This window comes from Chaetura pelagica, unplaced genomic scaffold (assembly GCF_000747805.2).
Source record: "Chaetura pelagica isolate M959 unplaced genomic scaffold, ChaPel_1.0 scaffold281, whole genome shotgun sequence".
Lineage (NCBI taxonomy): Eukaryota > Metazoa > Chordata > Aves > Apodiformes > Apodidae > Chaetura > Chaetura pelagica.
Genome location: NW_009952058.1, coordinates 148,992 through 172,977, shown reverse-complemented (window position 1 = coordinate 172,977; position 23,986 = coordinate 148,992). Strand labels below are relative to the sequence as shown.

Genomic DNA, 23,986 nt, shown 5'->3' with positions numbered 1-23,986 from the left:
CAAATGCTGTCCAAAAACATAGAAGAATGATTATGTGCCAAGTTTTACAATTTGAATACTGACCAATATTTGACAAGGGTGAAAGAATTAGCTCTGCTTTGCAAGCCACCAATGCACAAGAGACCTTTGCAAAAATGTTGCTCACAAGTTGCTATTTCTTATTACGCATGCTGATTTTCTTTTATATGTCACCTGTGCTTTCATTGCTGTTTAAAGCTGTTTATAAATGTAATCATTTCAGATAATGAGCGAGTCATCTCAGTAAAACCTGAGTTCTGCCTGGTTGTGAAATTTCATCCAAAAGTTGAAATGAAAGTTTCTGAGGTTTAAGAAATTCAGATAAGTTTGTTTCCTTCATTTCTGTTGCACTTCTGCTTTGAGGACAGAAGCAGAAGTGGAGAAAAGATGTGAAAGTGGGGGTTTTTTTGCAAGAATTCCAATTTCATTTTGCAGGCTCAAGAGATTCAGATAAGCTTTAGAAATCATACAACTTCTGAAGTAATCTCCCAAGGTAAATAACAGAAGTGTTGTCTCTTGCACAACGTCAACTTCATTAAACAAAATATGTGAGACACAGGGGAAAATAACAGAGAAAGCAAAATGGCAACATATCCAGGATTTATGTATGATATGTTTAATGTTATTTCCAAATATATTACAGTGAATCTCTCTTCAAATAAAAATTGCAAATTAAATACAATATTTAAAAATCATCACAAATTAAGGCTTTGCTGCGAATATTTTCAGAAGTGAATTATTGAACAGGTTATCACATTTAAAAAACTGACCAAAAAAATATTATTTTCTAGACTCGAGTGCAGGTATTTTCATTTACCTCAAATCAGGCTGCATGTGTCCTACTGAAGTTATCCAACAGTTTAGATGTTTCAGTGAGAAGAGGTTTGATTTACTGGTAGCAGGTCAAATGGTAGAAAGGATGCTTGAAAGGGTATTTTCTTACCCCTCTGGCTGAGAGTATAAGCCTCCAGACTTCACATGAAGTACTCCAGAGAGTTGCTGCAACTTTTGGAGTCAGACTAAACATCCGGTTTTAAAGATATGTAGCAGAAATCTCTGTGCTGGCCAGCTGCAGGTATTCCAGGGTACCTGATCGGTAGCTGGCTACCCGTGAGAGCTCCCGTGTCTTGAACCCTTCGTTTTCCCTCTTCTGAAGACTATTTGTTATCATCTCTGCTAAGTCATCTTGTAACCGCTGCTGATTCTCCCTGAAAGCAACAGGATGGAAAATAAATTCAGTGATTCACATGTCTTTATTGATCCCCAGATCCCCAGTGGTTTTTGGATCTTAAAGGTCTTTTCGAACCAAAACGATTCTGTGATTCTATGACATTCACACACTACTGATAGGAAGCGTGGGCTGAACCAAATTCAGGTTCTGGATTTGGGAACAGATTTTTTCCACATAGTACTGCTCACTGTCTCTGCACAGAGGCTGTGTCATTATTGACCTTAAAAATATATCAGCATCATTTGCATGAAAAGGAAGACAAATTAGATTAATGCCGAATCAAAATAGATTCTAGGTCTCAAGACCACTACTGGTGGCAGCACTTTCACTGTTCAGCTTCAGGTGGCCTTCAGAAACAGTGTTCCCACCTTTTCATAAACTTCTGCAGTGTGTCTGGCTTTTGCTGGAATACCCCACATAAAACCACTTAAAGGGGCAATTTTATCAGTCACAACCCATATGAGGAAGCAAAAACAAAAACACTGACCACAGTAATCCAGCTCAGGAGTTACTTTCAATAGTGGAGTTCCAGAAGAATTGCCAGTTTGATAATTCTGATAGTCTCAAATGATTATTTTAATTCAAAAAAGGAATTCTGAGTTTACAAAAGAGTAATTTTCTGCTTGGCCCAGAGAGTAAACACCTGTACTTTATGTAATTGCTTCAAGTTGTACTGAAACACTTGTCATTTCAAAGCAGATGGCAGCAAATTCCCACTTAGTAAAGAGTAACTGTACACAGGAGTTTAGAGCAGAAAGTGAGGAGCTTCCACATTTAGTGAGTTTGCAGGAAATAAGGCAGTAGCTGTATGCAAAATACACATGAAACAGATGCAACCAGTTCTTCTGACTTCAGTTTTACATGGTTTCTCAAAAACAATGCTTCTGCTATCACTGTATGTTATTCAGTATTAATGCAAAATGATAGGTCAGTTCCAGGACACCAACCTCCTACCTTCTTCTTTAGCACTTACCTGTTTTATATTAGAAAGTAAGCTTTTTTTCTTTTCCTTTCTTTTTCATTTTTAAGGACTTTATGCCCTTGCAATACTACAGTAACTTTGTTCACCTCTTCCAGCATAATACTGCTCAAAATCCTCAGTTCTCCTTTGTCCTACAAATTCTCCCACAAGAGCTTATGGGCATATCACAGTGTTACAGAGAGCTGCACATTCAGTTGCAGTTATCCTCTCACTGTACTGTCACACACAGATGCAATTAGGACTAAAGTTTGGGAATATTAATGGTTTTCATGTTTTCTGTCCATCTCCTGAACACATCCACATCAGCAAATTTTCCTTTAAATCTTATTTCCCCTCCAAGGATATGAACCTGTTAAGTGCTTATATATACAAATAACCTTCACCACATGCATAGTCCCACATCATAAATATTTACACATTTATATGCACATACACTATTAAGCCTCTAACTACTGAAGGCAAGTTGAGTGGTATAAAAAAACCCAGCAAGTGCCAGGGAGGAACAATGAAGGCTAAAGTGCAAAGACTGGGAATTTCTCTTCCCTTTTCACATATAAAGAACATCTTACACAGAAGGAGGTGTTGGGAGATTGTATTTCTTGTCTTCAGTACCCGTCAGCCAGTAGGTAATCTCTGTTCCTCTGCCCTAAATATGTGTAATAAAGAAGAGAAACAACAATTTAGGAATTAGAATGCAATTTCCTGATGTTAGTTTACTTAAATAATACTTCATTGCACATTGTCATGTTTGCCTTTGCTTGTTTTCAGTAGCTGATGCTCACAGCAAAGGATTAAAAACCAGATGTGAGAAGAAGAATGGAGGTTTGCAGCTACAAACCCTGTTCCATGACCTGACAAAAATGCCATGGGAGAGGTGAGCTGTGCTGCCTGCTATCAGCTCCCAAGTACAGACATCTGCCAAGCTCACTCCACAATTTTCTTTTACAAATTTTATGTTTCATTTATTCCCCGCATGTTTCTCCTGCCTGACCAATCTCATCTCATTCTATGACTGGGTGACCCACCTAGTGGATGAGGGGAAGGCTGTGGATGTGGTCTACCTTGACTTCAGCAAGGCCTTTGACACAGTCTCTCACTGGAGAAGCCAGCAATCCATGGCTTGGACAGGTGCACCCTTCACTGTGTCAAAAACTGGTTGGATGAGCAGGCCCAGAGAGTGGTGCTGAATGGAGCTGCATCCAGCTGGCATCCAGTGACCAGAGGTGTCCCCCAGGGACCAACACTGGGCCCAGTCCTATTCAGCATATTTAGTGATGACCTGGATGTGGGGATTGAGTCCACCCTCAGTAAATTTGCAGATGGCACCAAGCTGGGGGGGAGTGTCGATCTGCCAGAGAGTAGGAAGAAGCTGCAGGAGGACCTGGACAGGCTGGGTCGATGAGCCGAGGCCAATGGCATGAAATTCAACAACACCAAGTGCAGGGTCCTGCACTTTGGCCACAATAACCCCAGGCAGCACCACAGGCTGGGGGAAGAGTGGCTGGAGAGTGGCCTGGCAGAGAGGGACCTGGGAGTACTGGTTGGCAGCTGGTTAAACATGAGCCAGCAGGGTGCCCAGGTGGCCCAGAAGGCCAATGGATTCCTGGCTTGTATCAGGAATAGTGTGGCCAGCAGGAGCAGGGATGTGATTCTCCCCCTGTACTCAGCACTGGTGAGGCCTCACCTCAAGTACTGTGAGCAGGTCTGGCCCCCTCACTTCAAGAAGGATATTGAGGTACTGGAGCAGGACCAGGGGAGAGCAACAAGGCTGGTGAAAGCACTAGAGGGAAAGACTTATAGGGATAGGCTAAGGGAGCTGGGGTTGTTTAGCCTGGAGGAGAGGAGACTCAGGGGGTACCTTATCACTCCCTTCAATTGCCTGAAGGGAGGTTGGGTTGTAGTCAGGTGGGGGGCTGGGCTCTTTTTGCAGGCAACTAGCACAAGGCAAGAGGGTACAGCCTCAAGCTGCTCCAGGGAAGGTTTAGGTTGGATATTAGGAAGTACTTCCTCATGGGGAGTGTGTGTGTGTGTGATTAGACACTGGAATGGACTTCCCAGGGAAGTGGTGGAGGCACTGTCCCTGGATGTGTTTAAGGAAAGGATGGATGTGGCACTTAGTGCCATGGTCTAGCTGATGTGGTGGTGTTGGTGATAGCCTGGACTTAATGATCTTAAAGGTCTTTTCCAGCCTTGGTGATTCTGTGATTCTGTGATCCTGTGATTTATGTTGCTATAATTTATGACTTAGAGAGCTCTTAATTGCCTGCATTGTCTTAACAGAAGTGTCTTCAACCACTGGAGACTGTGATACCAACCGATCTGTAATTGTTGTTCTCCAGCTGTTAATTAAGTTGTGGGGTAGTCTTTGCCATACAATACTTTTATCCCTCTTCTCTCTTTTCATGCAGGTGCATAGTAAAGGTTACCTTCAAGTACGTTTCTCCTCTCACTTCATACTGGAATTGGCAGTCGGTTCTTTTCAGGATGTTAATAGTGGAGCCATTTACATGGATCCTTAAAGCTAAAAAATAAAGACACAATGAAAGCTTAGTCTGGAAAGGTACCACATAATCATAATGAGTGTATGTGAAAACTGGTGCTATAGCAGAAGCTTCTGCAATTGTTACCAAAACAAATTCAGAGAGTCAAATTAAATAAGAATCAATTATACCACTGTACAAATGGTTGTACTCTCCTGTGTAGCATTGTATCTAGGGAGGAATAGCTGGTACAGCCATTGATCTGAAAAACAGGTGACCCTGGTCTCTGTAGTGTTTAGATGCCAAAAAAGAAAAGAATACTTGGGAGTGTCCTACACAGAGAATAGTCATGTGAAGACACTGGGCAGCAAGAAGACAAACTGGCTTTTGGCACAGTTCCCTAATGGTGAAGTTGAAGATATAATCGCTTCAACTTAAAATGTACGATCAGCATATTTACACAACAGAGCTGCAATTCAATTCTAAGTCTAAATAAAATCTGCCATTCATAGAGTAAAATGAAATCCCAGACACATAAGTATCATAGCTTCCAGAGGAACTCAACCAATAAACCTGCCTACATACTCCCCATTACCAGCACTGAAGCATGAACAGCATGAAAACAAGAAATAATTCTTCCTTGCCCAGCAGGACAGTGAAACAATTGGTAATCAAAACAAACAGGGCTTCCTAATCTTTAAAACTTCTTCAGGCTAGTGATAAGTTGTTCTCTACTGAAAACAGACACTTCAGTCACAAACTAACCAGTAGCCTTTGCTCCTGTTACACCAACAGCTAAAATTAAACCCTTACGCAAGCCTGTGGATTCCATCCGCGAAGCTGTGTTCACTGTATCTCCAAACAAACAGTAGCGAGGCATTTTTATTCCAACCACACCAGCTGCACATGGACCTAGAAATGGGATATAAAGAATGAAAACCAGGTGGATTAAGACACTGATTTTGGAAGGTGTCTCACAGAGCAGTAAGTGCTGGAGCTCTGTGTTCCTCACCCATGATAATATCTCATTGGTTTCAGCTGGAATAGTGTTAATATTCTTCCTAGTAGCTGGTATAACACTGTATTTTGGATTTAGTATGAGAATAATGTTGGTAACACACTGAAGTTGTCACTAAGCACCAAGTCAAGGACTTTCCAGCTTCTTTTGGCCTGCCAGCAAGGAAGCTGGAGGTGTGCAAGAAGCTGGGAGGGGGCACAACCAGGATGACTGACCCACACTGGCCAAAGGGATATTCTGTACCATATGCCATGATGCTCAGGGTATAAACTAGGGGCTAGTTGGCCACGGGGGTGCCAGTCACTGCTTGCGAATGGGCTGGGCATCATGAGTGGTGAACAATTGCATTGTGCATCACTCGTTTCATTTATTCTCTAATTATTTTTATCTCTTCTTTTGCTGTCCTATTAAACTGTCTTTACCTCAACCCATGAGTTTTACTTTTTTATTATTATTATTATTCTCCTTTTCATCCCACCGTGGGGGAGTGGAGTGAGCAAGCAGCTGTGTGGTGCTTCATTGCCAGCTGGGGTTAAACCACAATACTCATTTCCCAAAGTATCTAGTGGTCTCCCCTTCCACTCCAAACCAAGCCTAACTCTGTTTGTCTTGCATAATCCAGTAATAGCATAAAAAGGACATGGCTGCACAATGTTAATTGTATTTAAACACAATGTTTGTGCAGAAAAAGTGCAGTTACTGTCAGTTTTGAAAGCAAGAGGAAAAGAAAATAATCTTCATTATGGAAGGGTACATAGTTGTGCCTCAGAGTTTCCCAGTGCCTCAGTTGCTTTCACTGATGTGTTCCTCCCCTGGCAGCTGCTGTTCAGGTGGTTGTTGAAACAAACAAAAATGAAGAGAGAAAATTTCCTGAAGTACTTAGGAGCTAGGTGCTTCAGCCATCTACAGTTCCCCTTTGAGAAAAACTATTTTTGTTGATTATTTAAAGCATGAATTCCCACATAGGCTTGTCAGAACTTTTGCTTCTAAAAGCATAAAATACAGGCCTGCATTTTGTGACTAGACAAGCCTATCTGGCCATGATTGACCTCCACTTTGGTCAGGAAGGAGCAATCTGTGAAGGCTTATTTGATACAACTGACTTAATCATATCAAGAGCAATGGCAGCTGCTCTTCCTAGCTATGAAATAACGAGTTTGGGCTATTTCACTAGAGGGGAGCAAACGAGTGGCTTATTTAATTCTGTTACTCTTCTTCCAGGTACAGTTTTTCAATCTAATTCTTCGTGAGGAGAACAGTTGGATATGATGTACTACCAGATCTTTTATGGATGCCTATTCTGTTCAGAAACAAGGCAACAACAACATCGTCATTGTTGATGTAGCACTACTGTTTACCAGAGTGAATTCCAATGCGAATCCAAACTGGCAGACCCGGCAGATGTCTCAGTTCAAAGGATCCCATGAAGCTGAGGATGTCCAAAGCCATCATGGAGATGTCTACTGCATGCCGGTTGCCATTCCTGTTTGGTAAACCACTCACCACCATGTATGCATCCCCAATGGTCTCCACCTGTGTAAACAAAATTAGAACTCACTATTTGCAGACGTAGCAAAATACACATGGAGTTGAAAGCAGAAAGGCTTTAACAGATCCTATTGTTCATGATTAAACATTACTTCCCTAGACAGCAGGACTGATTGGTTTAAGGTAGCTGACACCTTTTTGGTATATAACTGTACCCAGCATTCCGGCTGATGAATTTGTGACCACCTAGTATAGGAAATTGGTATAAGCAGGCACACTGAAAGCATAATTAAATTAGGTAATCTTGACCAGTTTTTCTCTCTTTTGTCTTTCCCAGAAGGCAGATTCCCAAGTCCACTGCATCATCCAATTTAATTTGTGTCCCCTGGTTAACTGAGCAAAAATGTGGAGCTAATCACCTTGTAAACATCATGATGGTCAAGAATGTGGTCAAAGTTCTTGTAGATATCGTTCAGCATATCTACCACCTCCATAGGGGTGCTGTATTTGCAGAGTGTTGTGAAGCCAACAATATCACTGAAGTAGATAGTGACTTCTTCAAATAGCTCTGGCTCTACGAGGCCAGTCTCCTTCAAAGACTTTACTACTGGCCTGTGGAAATAGAGATGGCAGGATTACAGTTGAGTAGTCTGTGTTTAATATTCAAGGTATTTTTTCATGCAACCCAACCACATCATTGCTTCTTTGTAGGAAACATTAGTTTGCTGAAAACTGCAGCTGTAGTCACATTTTAGATGCCTGTAGTGCCTGTCAGCCAGGGACCTCAAAGCACTTACTAATGTTAATTAATGCGCTACAGCCTTACAAAATCCAAGTGTGTTAACAGCCATCAGGAAACCGAGGCACAGGAAACTGAGCTTCTTGGCTAAGGTCAGAAATAGGGATGTTAAGTCCAATTTAAAACTGAAATTCTAAAACTTCTGACACATAGACCTACTTTCTAACCACACAGTAAGTAAGAACAGATATATTTTTCTGTTTCCTCAACACAGGAGTAATTTCATCCTGATGATTACATCACCTCATCCTGATTTCAGATGAAATATCATACTCTGTTAATTTTGTCAAACAAATATTCAATACCATGACAGTCAATATCTATTAAGAAGGACTTAATTTTCTTGCATTTCTAAATCCAGCAGAATATATGTTCTTAGTGGAAATATTAGGAGATAATAACTGAAAGGGACCCAGAAAATTATAAGTGTTTCACAATGCTGTGTGCTATCTACAATGAGACAATAACAGAGTGGTAAGGACTACAAAGAGTGGAAAGACACATGGATTCATTGTCACATGGTCTACATAGCCAGATCATTTCAAATTTTCCCCAAAACTGGACTGAATAGACACCTTTTTTTAAGATGAGTCATAAAATCAATACCCTGACTACTTAAATAACCTTGAAACCAGCAGTGGTGTACCAGGGTAGTTTTACTACTCCAAATGCATGCAATACCAAAATTACTGGTTTTACCAATAGTTGAATATTAGTACTACTTGTCCTACACCATACTCTGAAGCACCCATCTAGTCCAGTCTGGCCCGTTATGGCCCAGCCCACCTTAGCTCCTCTGTTGCACTGCTAATCCCCAGCCTGAAGTTGGACTGCACTCCTGCTCTCCAGCTGGAGACACTCCTTCTACCTAGCAAGGTGCTGGAGCAGAACAGAGCTCTGTGATGTGGGATCACTGTAGATCTACATGTTCCCAGGAAGGCTGTGAAAAAGAGGTTTGTGCTGGAAAGGGGGATCCTGTGCATGAAGAGAGCTTGACGAAGATAATGGGTCCCAGTACCATCTTGGCATGAAACTCCACCATATGATGGAGACCTCAGGGACAGCTTCTTCTCTTTTCCCTAGCAGGATCAGATTAGAGGGGAAGGAAATTGACGATTAATATTAATCCCAACCCCCACTCTCCAAGAATGAGGTGATATATGTAAATAAAATGGCATTGAAAATCATCCTGGCCAGTTACCTTGGAAGCAACATGAAATTAAGTCTGTCTGCTCTGTCTCGCTCTGCTTTGTATAGCTCTGTCCTTTCCTCCACCAGGTGCTCCAGGTTCCGTGAATACAGCTGTAGACGCCGGATCAAGGTATCCATGTAGCTTTCATTGGTCTGGCCATGGTAGTTACTGCAAATACCAGAAATACACAGGACCCCACAAGAAAGGTTGATGGAAGCACATTTTTGAGAGAAGCAAAAAGGGAGCAACGGAAAATCTCTCCAGTGTTTAATTTCCAGGTAGTTAGAATGTCTCGAGTGCATAATTCATTTTCTTGCTTGGAGGGTTTATGTACATGACTTAAAAGTCTGTGTGATCTGCGCGTGTCACTTGGAGCTGGCAATTCTTCAAGCATCCTTAAATCACCTAGCTCTGCTGATATTGTCAAGCCCAGGTTACCTTGGATAACCATGTACATTCACTTGTAAAAAGTAACTGACAAGCTCAAATCCTGAGAGGAAGCTAAAGGTAGTAGGTAGAAAATTGCATATCATGTTTAGAAGGGTACTTCAGCCAGAAGGATTAAGACAATTTGGAGCTACCTGGGTACAGGACAGAACAATTCAATGGAGCAATTAGCAGCCCCTAGGCTAGTTTTGCTCACAAGATCCTGCATACTTCAGCCTACTGACTCTTGGAAGCAGAAGTATGGTAACAAAAGCTATTACTCATAACCCCTCTTTGTCTAGGCAGCCTGTACTTGCCAAAGCAGTCAGAAAGTAGGTGGAGCCAGGCTGACTGGAAGAGTAAGCTTAGTATTGTACCCCACTGGACTTTGAAACCACTGTTACTTTAAACAAATCTTTATGTCAAGTATGCAGCATCTTAGATCCACCATGAGAAGAACATAATCTTGCATGTGACAAGAGGCAACCTCTTTGCTTTTGTGGGATGGAGGCTTAGGAGCTGAACCAGGATATCTTTTTATTCAGCTGCAAGTCAGTGCAGTTGTCCTTCTGCCCATGTAACGTTTTAAATCATGTGAGTACTGTTGGGGTTTGTTGATGAGGAGAGCTTTAAAAACTGGGAGCAATTTTCCAAGAAAAGTGATTAAAAGCTCACAGTTTAGTCATCACCATCATTAATTCAGGCCAAACTCTGTAAGAACAATGCAGCATTGGCCAGGTGAAAGGCCTGTATAACCTCACAGAGTTTATCCAGCTATGGCCCTTATCCCTCAACTTTATACCAACAGAAACCTGTAATACTTCTGGTGAGTGACAACCCAGCGCTTCTAGTCAGTCTAATGTGGGACCATCCAAACTCATTTATGGCACAAGCCAGCTCATCCAAACTTTCTAATCATCCTCCAAACATTTATGTGCATTTGTTTCCCGAAACTTAGATGACATGAGTCACCATACAACTCTTGACTAGAGACAGGGTGAATTACTTGAAGGGCTTAAATCTCTAATTATCCTGCTTGCTACTTTCATAATGTACCAATTTGAGGTATGGTGATCATCTTACCCTCACTCAGCTAATATATGCATAAGTGCTCATGTACACATGTACGTATACATACACACGTGCTCACCTACTTTTTGCCAGAGAAAAAAAGAGTATCTAAGTGAAGACATTCAGTTTTCCAATGACTGAATCATAAGCACATCAGCTCACATACTTAAAAATATGACCCTCCTAACACCTAGGAGGAGTTTGGAGCATCTTAAAAAAATACAGCCCCTGCTGCTCACCTGAATATTTTAGCCAGAGTATTCTCTATCTTCTTAAAGTCAGGCCTTTTGTCTGGATCTTCCTCCCAGCAGCTCTTCACTAGTGTATACACCTTCAAACAAAGATATAAGGAAAGTCCACCTGAGTAATGAATATAGAAAGATAATGGTGCTAAGCAGCATTAGTTCATTGGGGAATTTCCGGTTACTCCTGATCAGCAACATATTTAAAATGTGTGACTAACTGTTTTGAATCTATGGTTAGGACACTCATTGCAGGCCGCTTAACTCTGTGGTGATTAGTGACAGGACCTTAACTTGAATTTGCAATACATAAATGAAAAGCAAGTGAATTTATCCAGTCTTGCAGCTGGTGACAGATACAGTTGTTGACGTGGAAGTAAGTGTAGAGTTAGTTAATTTTATTTATAATATCCTGAGTTTGCAGGTTTTCTGGAACTAGAGATTCGGCCAAAAAAGAATGGGGTTCATTGCTGAATTTGTGAATGTCTACAATACAGACATTTTCACCTGAACAAGAAGCCTTAGGGGCTATATAATCAGCGGAGAGAGGTAAATATCATTCCATCTTAAAGATATCTAAAATAGGTCAGAAGAGTGGCACCTTATATAAGCATCCATTTCTTTAGAGTGAAATAATTTTCATTAGTTGTATTTCATTTCACTGGCAGCAACTATAGAGTCCAATCTTTTTCCCATGAAGTTAGGAGATTTGGCATAAAATGTGCATAGCTTTCATCCCATGATTATGAGCTCTAGTTTAGCCAGGACTTCCATCCTTCACCCAGAAAATGGCTTAGTTAATTATTAGCTTACTTCCATCTCTCTTTCTCCCACTGTTTCCAAGGACAGGTCTGGTCTGAAAGGCTTCACTCCTCTGCAGCTCTCCACTCTGTAAAGTTTCTCTAACACAGGGAAAAGATGCAAAGTTTTAAACAACAACAACAACAAAATATAAGAAGGACGTCCCTAGTGGACAGCGTCCTATGATGTTATGAGTTACTGTACAAACAGAAGCCTTGAAGACAGTTCCCTCATTTTGATTGGAATTTCAACTTTGGAGCTTTTCTAAATATATGGCACAAGATCAAAACAGGCTGGCTTGAAGGCCCCTGAAAGCAAAATGAATAGGAACATACTTGACTATTTATTGGTCACGGTAGGCATGGTTATGGCATCTTCCCAAATGAACGTTAGGCATTATTAGTGTGCCTGTCAGCATGAAGTATAGCTATAGTCAAAAACAATGTGAAAAGCCCTTTGTGACTTGATCAAAAGTGAGGAGAAATAAAACTCTCATCAAAGCATTTCAAGTCAGCCTACAGATACTCAGCTTCCTTAAAGCTTGACTATTAATGTATATGGTTTTAAAACATTGCATTTGTTACCTCACTTGTGCTCTTATCAATAAAATATATTCTATGAAAGTTATTTGGATTCTGAACGTTGTCAGAATTCAGGCTGCATTTGCACAACTTGATTTAAGCACAGTAAGTGAGAGCTAAAGCAAAAAGTATTTCTCTCTGTCCTTCACCTCCAGAATTCAAAAGTTCAGAGGGAGGGAGTTAAAAAAGAGAAGCAATTTTTTACCTCTGGAGGAGATAAAGCAAAACTGAAAGGGATCCATGAAGAAGCATGAAACACATTTATTAATAATGTCTGATTATGTTTGGGAAACAGTTTTACTGAAGGAAGCATATAATAAGATGAGGAACGTTTGTAATCGTGATGGTATGTGCTAGTCTAGAGCAGCTAGGGATGCCTAAGCATGCCCCGTGTGCATGATCACCCTGAAAAGATACAGTAGCTTCCAGCTTTGTGGTACAGAAATTACAGACTAGAGAAGGAGCAGGAGACTTGAGTGCTATGGAGTGGAGAGACTAGTAAGAAGTCTTCTGGGTGCTAAAAGGCAGAAGAACCTGTGTGAGTCTCATGCAGGCAAGAGGAGCATGTTGGATTTCCATGCTATGCACACACCTGAGAGTGGAAGTAACAGCAACTCTTAGCAACACTGCAATTAGCCAGTGGCAGAAAGTCGTGGAGCAAGGAGGCAGCTTGAATTGAGCATTGGTACATGACAAGATTTCACACTCTTGAGCAGTGAAGGAGGTGTTTCCGGCAAAGAATGGAGCAACCAACTGGCCTAACAGCTGTCTCACAGAGAAGTCAATGAAGAGGACCATGACCTAGTTACCTCTATACATTAGAAATCAAGTCCTGTATGATTGTTGTCTTTGTGGGACTCTTCTCTCATCAGGAACAATATTATTATATATTAAGTTGACTGATACATATTTGCTAGTTGAGAAAATTGGCGGAGTATCTGGAAGCTGAGTTTGATTTTCCTGTGCTGGTGGATGGAGCCTAGGTACAGGGTTTTTTAAATACCTCTTTTAAAATCTGAACACAGTCATTGCTGCTAACAATGAAGTTCTGGAGAAGCAGTTCTATCAGTTGTCCTGAAATACCAAAATAATGTCTTCTAACTTAAAGAGATTAACTTCTATAACCTAGCCATTGAAAGATTTTCTGCTGGAGACTTAAAAACCAAATGAATCTAACAGGAACATTTCTTTGCTCATTACTATTGACTGCCATTTGGTATTCTTTTCCCCCTTTTTATATTAGATATTTGTAAATTAACGGTCACCCCAAATTTAAGCTATTATCTTGCAAATTTAGGTGGTGCCACAAAAAAAATTGAAAGGTGTTTGAATAAGTATGGTCCACCCTCTTACTGCCTCATTTTGGCTAATTAATAAATCCAGATATTTAAATGAGCCACTTCAGCGGTTTATAATAGCACTCATTCCTTTTTGTTCCATGAAATTTGATGAACTGCTGAAACTAGGGTGAACACATTCACCCAAACTGCATGATGACAAATCAAGAATAATACCAGGAGCCATTAGATCAGCAATATATATCTTAGACTTCTACTAATGCTTTTAAGGAAAAACCTTTGGGGAGAAAGCTATCTCATCACTGAATGGGAAAATTAAAATTCCAACTGAGGTTTACAAAGCAGAATTTTTTAAGTTGCACTGAATTCAGACTTAGCAAACAAGCTTCAGGCCCAGTAACTTTATTGCTATCTTAGTAAACATGCTGATATGTGTCACCATCTCCAGCAACAGCACCTAGAAGTGCTATTTTTTTTCCCAATTGGATGGATTAACCTAATGCTATTTGAAAGGGACAGTCTAAAAAGACACTGTGAAGAAACAGGTCAAAGTTAAAACATGGAACCAGTTGTGACTATGACAGCCAGGGTCAAACACAGAGCAGTGGGGATGCCACCACATCTCAAAAGAGCCCAGAAATGCCATGTCTGAGGCTAACTTATTAATCATCAACATAGCACAGAAAGACTGTAACTGCTGAACAAAGTGTTAAAAGAATGTAGTTTGTTATGAATTTGCTTTGCAAGTCAAAATGGGCAAGGAAGAACATTGCTCTTTCATTTCTCAATCTATTTTGGTGATATTTGTAAAATCATTGTATTAATGAGGATTGTGCCTGCCTCTTCCCAAGAAACAGGAATAGAAAGACTTTTATTTTCTCTACTTTATCTTACGCATTAATTCCTGAAGAGTCTGCTTGAAAGGGAACAGACACTTCTAATCTATTTTAGGTCTACAATTATAATAGAGAGCTGGTGATGTGAAATACTGTGTTTCCCCAAATATTAATATAGATTTGTGATAATATAGGATGAGGAATATGCGCCAGAAGTTATTCTCAAATGTAACTCAGGAAAAGAGCTACTAGGCTGCTGCTCTAGATGTTTTAACAAGTACGAGGTGGATCTATCAGAATGACTCAGAGGTAAAGGCGATGTCTGAACTTGTTGTTGGTAACTGTCACCAGGAAAATCCCAAACCCACACATGCTTTTATGTCAGTTCTAATATTTAATAATGCCTGGATTCTGGGAACTGGGATTGACTGGGTTGTTAGCTGTTGAAAAACAATGTCACGAAATGCACAAAATGGGGCTTAATGCATGAACTATGGGAGGAAATGCTTTTTCTCACTAAAGCTAATTTTGACGGACTTGAATAAAGTCTGAATTGCCAGTTTTTAAATGCCAACTGTTCCTTTGTCACACTGCTGAGTTTTTGTTGTTCTGTGTTGACACTGGTGATTTACAATGCCTAATATGAGTGAATTATTATATGTTGTGCACAACTCATAATAGAAAAACCTTTGTCACCTCTAAATGTTGCAGTAAGTCTGGGCAGCACTGTTAAATGTTAACTTCTGTAATGCTGTGGCTAAGGTGAGGGAGGGAGAAGAAAGGGCAAGAAAATTCAGTGGAAGCTTTATTTACAAAAGAATAAGGACACTTGCCCTTACAAGGAGATCATTCAAACATGCTCTCCTTTCATCACACAGTGAAAGAAGCAGCAGTTCAAGCAGCTATCAGAGACAGTGCCTTTCACAAAACATGGAGAATGGGCCACTTGCAGCTACACCATCCCAGAAGGAGAAATTTGTGGATTTACCTTTGTTGTCCAGGCAGTGTGTGGTGTAGAAGGTCTCCCTGCGCAGGATGATCTCTTGGGCAATGATTCCATAGCTGTACACGTCACCCTTCTGAGATACATCAGCATTACGGAGATGCTCTGGAGCTGTCCACAGGTCTGAAGATGCAGATGACAACGGGGGACGAGATGAAGGAGGAAGAAAGAAAAGTAATTGAAAAGGAGTGATCCTCCTCAGAGCATCTGCTCACTATAGTGATATTTTCTATTACTCTTTCAATATCAAACCCAGATTCCAATGGTACTGTTTATTTTCTAGTTGGAGCAAGTCCAGAGGAGGGTTACAAAGATGATCAGAGGGCTGGAGCACCTCTCCTGTGAAGACAGACTGAGAGAGTTGGGGTTGATAAGTCTGGAGAGGAGAAGGCTCTAGGGAGACCTTATAGCAGCCTTCCAGTACCTGAAGGGGCTACAGGAAACCTGGGGAGGGACTTTTTACAAGGGCTTGTAGAGAGAGAAGGGGCAATGGTTTCAAGCTGAAAGAGGGTAGGTTTTTATTAGATATCAGGAAGAAATTTTTTACTATGAGGGTGGTGAGACACCTATGCATGTGTATAAGGCCAAGGAATGTTAGTGCTGCTAAAAAAAAACAACAAACACAAAACAAAACAAAACTGAGCCATAAATTGTTGAGCTTGATTCATGGAGCTTGTCATACATCATGTCAGATGAGAAGACTGTAATAATTCCCAGCATCCTTGAAATCACGAATCTGCTGAAATGATTCTCAAGTGCTTTTGAGCCTGATATAAGATTAGCTGCTCATAACCATTTTTAATTAAGAAATAATTAATCTGCATTCTTAGTGCAACAAGCAAAACTGTACCTCAAAACCAGAATGCTGCTGTGGTATGACAAGTTTATTATGACATGCTGGTGATGTATCTTAACAGTGAGCTGCACACAGTGATCTTGGAGACAATATTATGATACCAGGCTGTAACATCTAGCCACAATGAATCTGTTGATCTCTTGTGAAATAGTAAGTTTTCTTCAAGGAAAGAAATATAGTAGACAGAAATTTTGAGGCCTTTCTCTTATGAGCAATTGAAGACAAATACATTAAATATAATAATAATATAAATTTAAATATGAAATTTGTAAAATGAAGAAAAATAGTTCACATTCAGTGCAGTTTTCTTACTCTTTTTTTATGTTCTCATTGCTACTTCTGAGAATATTTGTGTTTGAATGTAAAAATCTTCTCTGAACCCAGCTGCAACCACAGTTTCTTCGCAAATCAGATACTACAGTAACAGCACACTGCTGTGCTTGTCATACCCCAAGCTCTACTGTACAGATTCAGATGATGTAACGTCAGATGGGCTTGTCTTTTCCTCAAGATCAAGAAGGATAAAGTGAGTAGAAAGGAGTGCACTATTTTACAGAAGTGTCCTATGAATGTGAGATAAATAGAAAATGTAAAGAAAAGCTGTTAAAATTATTCCAATCTGATTTAACACATATTGCTAGATTCCCACCTAAGCAATAAAAAACATTAGGGTTATCATTGCATATCATTACAGATTTTTAAGGATGATCAGAGTCACAAGTGTTAATATTTAATTAAATCACAGAACATTGTGTTAACACATGCAACTGATCAATTACAAGATCATGTGGTACTTAACTCCTTTTTCCTTCACCTAAGTTCAGCACTACTGCTGAAGAGAGCTGTTTGCCTGAAGGCCTTGCATGCTGAAAATGCTTCTTGCATCTCAGCCACATGTGAAATCTGTTTTCTGAAATGTAAGTTGAAGCTTCATCTTTCCTTCTCACCTACACTGCCTAATTTCTTTCTCTATCTGCTAATAATTCTCTTTCATTGTCTTATTTAAGACAGTGTTTTCAAGTGTTATTTGTATGATGGCTGATACATGAAAGAAAATCATATTGTGTGTTGTGTGCTATGTACAAGATATAATTAGTCCCTACAGAGCTATGAATATAAGAAAATTCCATTGGGTTGGCAACCATGAAAGAGAGTCCAATTGGGTACTGTTTTTACCTTTCCTTGGAGGAAGAATTGAATTACAGCCAAAATCAGTGATCTTCACTACCATGCGATTGTCTACTACACAGTTTGTGGATTTGAGTCGACCATGGACTTCAGTTTTGCTTGAGTGCAGGTAAGACATCCCCTGTGGTTGATAATAAAAGAGGAAGAAAGCAAGATTACATGTGAGACACTCAGACTCAACAAGAATGTGAAGTATTTGTGTAATATCTGTCCAATTAATGACATGGTCTTCATCAGCAGTGGATATGCATAAATCACAATTCCTTGTCATAGAGGGAAACCAGTATTATTTTACAAAGACTCTCCAAGATGACAGGAACAGTCAATGCTAAGAAATGAGCAGGTGGATCATTAGAAGGATCATGCCATGAAAGACTATCCTTCCTCTTAGTTAACAAAAGTCTTGCATAGCATATTGGGTTTGGGTAAGATTAGAACACAATTAAGGGATTAGGAAAATTTATTTCTTCCCACAAAAGTTTTGATTTCACTTGTGATAAATGCCTTTTTTGGTAAATTTAACACAGATTTGTTGGACTGTCACACACAAGAAAATGCTTCCAACTACATGTTGCTCCAAGAGATGCCATAGGTGTGAGAGGAATTATTCTTTATGTCTGCATCATCTTTGAAGATTGCCATACACTAAAGGCATCATTCAGAAACACTGCACTTCTGCAAAAGAGAGGGCTAAAGAGCAGTCAATGCAGAGAGTGTGAGGTGATGTGCTAAGGCTGATATATGGCCAGGGATCAAATTAGACAATCATAAAGGTCTCTTCTGACCTGCCTGATAATGATTTTCTCTGCTCTAGTCAGTACATGTCAGCTATCCATGAGCTAAACTCAGAAGTGGGCACCATGAGGACTGACCGATGCAGTTTCAGCTATATTTCCTGAGATTCAGAACCTTGACTCACAACGAAGGTGTGTAGTCTGCCCCTTTCTACTCATCACCTCTGAATTTATCTAATTTAGTCTAAGACACTCGAGTACGGTGCAATAGATGAGAAGGGGCCAACACTGAGGCATAGCAGTAAAGAACATTAGTAAGTGGGTGTAAACTGAAGAAGGGAGTAGGCATGCTAATTTCACCCTCTTGTCATTATTTATTCTGTTTCATCTCTCTCTTCTGAACTACTTAAGCTCAGGCATTCTTAGAGCCTACTGCTGGTTGTTTTTCTTCCTATAGGCCTCTCTCCTGTCGAACAGTCTATATTCTGTGGAAGCCACAACATGTACATCATATCTATTTTGTTTCTTTTCTGAATGATCTTCCACTCAGATTCCTAAATGTATAGCTCATCCTATTGTATAATAACTGCTAGATAGGCTTTAATCAGGGTTACACAGCTCATGTGATCATGGATACAATGTCTGATGTGCTGGCTTTTTTCTCCTTTGGCTCGTTTGGATTTGAGAAGGAGCTAGGAAATGCTACGAAAGATGAGTGAAACATGAGCTGAGTTTTGGGCACAGATGTACGTCTGAGACACAAGCAGCCTGCAAGAGGTGCAATCCCTGGAGAATGTTGTCGGACTAGTTTTCCTGGACCTATCTAGCCCATTCCACATTTCACAGACTGAGTGCATGCTATATCCAAGGAGCATATTTCTTGATTAAGCAGCTTTTATCATGCAGCTCTGATGACACTATCCAGGACATTTTGCCTAATTTTGGTCCTATTTCCTCCAGCTGCGCCTTCTTCCAGCATGTGCTTTCATCAGCCAGGAAATACACTTATTCCTACAGCAGAATTCCTAATCAGTTTCAGCATCAAACAGCAGAAAAAGGTTATTTTTATTTCCTTGTACTAGGGCTTTCTTGTCAACAGTTTCTGAAGGGAGAAGTCTTATAGATATGCCTGATAAAATTTTCCTTCTTCCTTCCAGCTATCCTATGCACCTACCTGAAAACACAGAACCTATTAGGGAACCCACAGTGTTATTTTCAAAACTTAGAACGTTCAGTGCAGTACTCCTAAATCCTTGAGGCATTCTTGTAACCTCTCTGCTCACTGACTGGAAAAGGGGAAAAGTAATCCCCATTTTTAAAAAGGAAAAAAAAAAATAAAAATAAGAAGAAGACCCAGGGAACTACCAGCCAGTCAGTCTCACCTCTGTGCCCTTCAAGATCATGGAGGCATATCCTCCTGGAAACAGGAATTGGCTGGATGGTTTCACTCAAAGAGTTACAGTCAATGGCTCAATGTCCAACTGGACACCAGTGATGAGTGATGTTCCTCAGGGGTTAGTAATGGGACTGGTGCTGTTTAACATCTTTGTAGGCAAGATGGACAGTGGAATTGAGTGCACTCTCTCAGCAAGTTTGCTGACAACACCAAGCTGTGTGCTGTGGCTGACGTGCTGGATGAAAGGGAGGCCAACCTGAGGGAACTTGATGGGCTTGAGAGGTGAGCCAATGCAAACCGCATGAAGTTCAACAAGGCCAAGCACAAGGTCCTGCACCTGGGTTGGGGCAACCCCAAGCAAAAATACAGGTTGGGCAGTAAATGTATTGAGAACAGCCTTGAAGAAAAGGACCTGGGGATGTTGGTCGATGAAAATGTTGACATGAGCCAGCAACATGCACATACAGCCCAGAAAACTAACCATATCCTGGTTTGCATCAAAAGAAGCATGGCCAGCAGGTTAAGGAAGGTGATTCTGCCCCTCTACTCAGCTCTCATGAGACCCCACCTGGAGTGCTGTGTCCAGTTCTGGAGCCGCCAACATAAGAAGAACATGGAGCTGTTGGAGCAAGTCCAGAGGAGGGCCACAAGGATGATCAGAAGGCTGGAGCACTTCTCCTATGAAGGCAGGCTGAGAGAGTTGAGGTTGTTAAGCCTGGATAAGAGAAGGCTCTGAGGAGACATTATAGCGGCCTTCCAGTACCTGAGGGGGCTACAGGAAAGCTGGGGAGGGGCTTTTTACAAGGGCATGTAGTGACAGGACAAGGGGCAATGGTTTCAAGCTGAAAGAGGGTAGATTTAGATTAGATATTAGGAATATTTTACTTTACAATGAGGTTGGTGAGACACTGGAACAGGTTGCCCAGGGAAGCTGTGGATGCTTCATCCCTGGAAGTGTTCAAGGCCAGGTGGGATGAGGGTTTGAGCAACCTGATCTAGTGGCAGGTGTCCCTGCCCATGGAGGGGGGTTGGAACTAGATGATCTTTAAGGTCCTTTCCTACCCAAGCCATTGAACAATTCTGTGATTTAGTTCTGACTGAGAATCCTTTTCCTGACACAGTGCGAGATTATTACAATCCCTTGCACAATATCCTGCAGCAGCCCCTTATTTAATAAACAGTGTCGCAATGACAGTGTATGCACTTATAACTGTAAGGTTTGATTACTGCAATTCCTTCTTAGCAGACCTTTCATGGGAGCTCTTTGTTCACATGTAAGCAAATTAATGTAGATACAAGTGGTGCCATCAGACCTAGAGAAAGCAGAGACAGAAAAGAAAAGAAAAAAAAAGAACTAAATGCTCTTAAACCTTCAAAGTTAGCATTCCAGGGAATAATAAAGTGCAAAAAACAAGCAATATACAATCATGATATTATATTAGATGGGAAATCAATACTGAACCTGGTAGCCATATTACAGTGTGTATCTATTGTGATGGTTAGTCAGAAATAGCTTTTTAGGATGAATGGTGACAGCCTCTGACCTGTCAACATCCTTATCAAGCACTTGCTCCTGCCTGGCAGAGGCAGGGATGCTCCTGACCTGCAACAGCACTGCCCTGTGCAAGGGCTGTCTGCACCCAAATGAGGACAGAAATTCACAGCTAAAGAGAAATCCCACACAATATAACTTTAATTCACAAAATCCAAAGAAAAGAAAAAAAAAAGGGGGGGGGGTGTGGAGGGGAGAAGTAAATGGAGCAGATTTAGGGCTTCCCCTTTGCCTACCCCACCTCCTTTAGTGGACTAAGGGATGCTCTAGGAAGAGTCACTGCTTGGGTGGCTGTACCAGGGAATACAAAAGATACAATCTCCTCAGTTCAGAAACACTGATGCAGAAGCTTCTGTGCCAGATGAAGAGTAGGTGAAGTGCAAGGACTGTTTGGGCAATGGTAAATGTGAGATGAAGGAAAGTGCTGTTGTGGAGAGGGAGAAGCATATCAGGAGGTAGGCAAAGGAACTGCAGGAGCTGGTCATAGGGGTTTCAACAACCTTGAGAGCTGGGGCTGGGCTTGAAAAAGGCAGATGCCAGGATGAGAGGAACTGGAGCTGAATGTCTCTTAAGAGACTTACATAAAGCAAGGAGCCATTCAAGTAAAAGTAGACAGGGTACCTAGAGATCGGAAAACTGCGGTTTGCAAAAAGCAATACAAGAAGTTCATGGAAATGTCTAGGTCTCAGAAGCTCCACTGCAGCATCAAGTCAAGGAACAAGAGAGGCTGGCCAATCATCCGAACGACAGCAAGTTTCCCAATATTCCTAGGTACATACAAGTTTTCCAGAAGATTTTGTGAACCATCTCTAGGGACATGGATAATAATTCTCATGAGTCATTATTCCACAGAATAGATGCAGGGCACCACACATCCTCAGACACCAAGTCCCATCCCCATTACCAGCGGTGCAGAGAATGACAGGTGGTGAAGTCCCAGCCCCAGAGCAGTCACTGAGCCTTTGGTTGCTCCCTTCAGAGGAACTAGGATTTCTCTCTCCTTCTAGTAAACAGAGCCTATAGTAATCCCTGTTTTCTTAGGAAACATCTGTAAGTGCACTGCAAAGGGTTAAAAAAGACTGTGATTTTTATATGCTGTATGGAGAAAGTGAAACTCCACTGCTGCTATTTAAAATGAAATGTAATGCTGAACTTTAACTGAACTTGAAAGTCATTAACAAGGCCAACAAACTGTGACATTTTGGATTAAGGGGGATTTAATAAAGAGCAAGATTTTCAATATCTCTTTACAACAGACACAGTGGAGTCACTCATCATGGAGACCAAATCTGAACTGATTCATGTAGGAAATGGAAGGATTGTCCAGCTGCAAACCAGCAATAGGAAGAGAGGAACAGAGCACTAGCAAAAATGCAGGGCTAATTCTCTACGTTACCTGCAGAGGCATAATAGGTTATTATACCTGTGAATTATAAAGGTTCATTAACTACCAGCTAAACAGAAGTCCATAATGTAAAATAGAATTTTCTTTGCCACTCATATTGATTCTTTCTACAAGGACCTAAAATGTAAAGATCTGTTGAAAGCTACTGAAAACTAGTCTTGGTTTCTGTACAGGATGAATGTCTTCCCTCCTGAACTGCCTGAAATGGATAGCTCTAGTTTCTAGTTTCTCACTCCAGTGAGTGAGAAAATCAGAATGCAAAATAACCAGTTTATTGAGAAAAAGTTTATCCTGTCTCTGGCTACAATTTGGAATAATTCCATCATTCTGAAAAAAACAGTTTTCCTCTGTGCCTTACCTGAGGCCAGAGAGCAGTGTGTTTTGCAGGTCTTGTGACTGCACAGGCCCTACTAATCAGAGCCACTGGTCAATGGATTGTAACCCTCTGATCTTTGGGTCACATTTCTTTGGGGCATACTTTATTTGCTTATTTATAAAGAGTCCAAAGCCAGCCCTGGTTCCCATTTACCCCCTCAGTTTAGAAGCCACTGGCTCCTTCTATCTCCTACAACTATCCCCAGAGTAGGAAAGAATGGAAAGGCATAGATCCTCTAGCAAGGAAAGGAGGAGACCCTGGGAGCTGCTCTTCTCCAGAGGATCTGGCTTACAAGACCAGACAGGTTGATTAACTGCTTTCAGCAGTCCACCTACCTTGGCAATATCGTACATGACAGAGATTTTAAATTCCCAGTCCATGAATGTGCCATCAGGGTAGGAGATTTTATCATTTAAAACATCCTGTGAAGAGAAGAAAAGAGTATTTCTAAACTGCATCAGGAAAAAAGGAGTATCTAAATTGCACAGCCTTTCAACCACCAGCTGAAAGAGGTAGTCCTTCTTTTTTTATAAGGAGTACATGCATTAGAGCAGGAGTTGAATCCAAAAACAGGGGATATGAAATATATTTTACACAAAATCAGAAAAGAGGGGTTTGTGTAATTCAAGGTAAATTGTGAATTTGCTTTTAAAGCTGAGTCTTTAATAAAGAAAAATAGCTGAGACAGAAATGGGCAAAGTGTGCAAGAGGAAGGGAAAGGAATTTCTGTGGTTTGTGCTCACAGTCTGTTTCCTACCAATTTATTCATGGCCTTCTAAGTTCAAAGTAGACTGTTCCTTTATCTTAAAGTGTTGGTCATTTACAGTCCTTCCAGCCATTATGATTTCTGTTACTAAAAGTAAACCTCCATGACTATGCCAGTTTATAAGAAAAGAACCAGAAACAGAGCTGTTGTTTTGCTGCCTTGCTGTGAGTTTGTTCCAGAGACCACTGCTATTGATGACAGTCTTTGCATGAACTCAGAAGCAGACACAATGCATGCCTGCAGGAAT

At 40.8% G+C, this 23,986-nt stretch overlaps 1 protein-coding gene across 1 annotated transcript in view; it reads right to left on the bottom strand.

Moving 5' to 3' along the window:
• Positions 1-825: 825 nt before the first annotated feature.
• The window catches only part of GUCY2C (guanylate cyclase 2C (heat stable enterotoxin receptor)), a 47,570-nt gene continuing 24,409 nt past the window's right edge, over positions 826-23,986 (bottom strand). The window contains 12 exon segments of the mRNA XM_010003825.1: positions 826-1,226; positions 2,801-2,877; positions 4,658-4,752; positions 5,525-5,623; positions 7,088-7,262; positions 7,637-7,829; positions 9,218-9,376; positions 10,945-11,036; positions 11,761-11,849; positions 15,452-15,589; positions 17,499-17,631; positions 23,309-23,395. Coding sequence (XP_010002127.1) covers positions 1,052-1,226; positions 2,801-2,877; positions 4,658-4,752; positions 5,525-5,623; positions 7,088-7,262; positions 7,637-7,829; positions 9,218-9,376; positions 10,945-11,036; positions 11,761-11,849; positions 15,452-15,589; positions 17,499-17,631; positions 23,309-23,395 — 1,512 coding nt within the window. The 3' untranslated portion in view covers positions 826-1,051.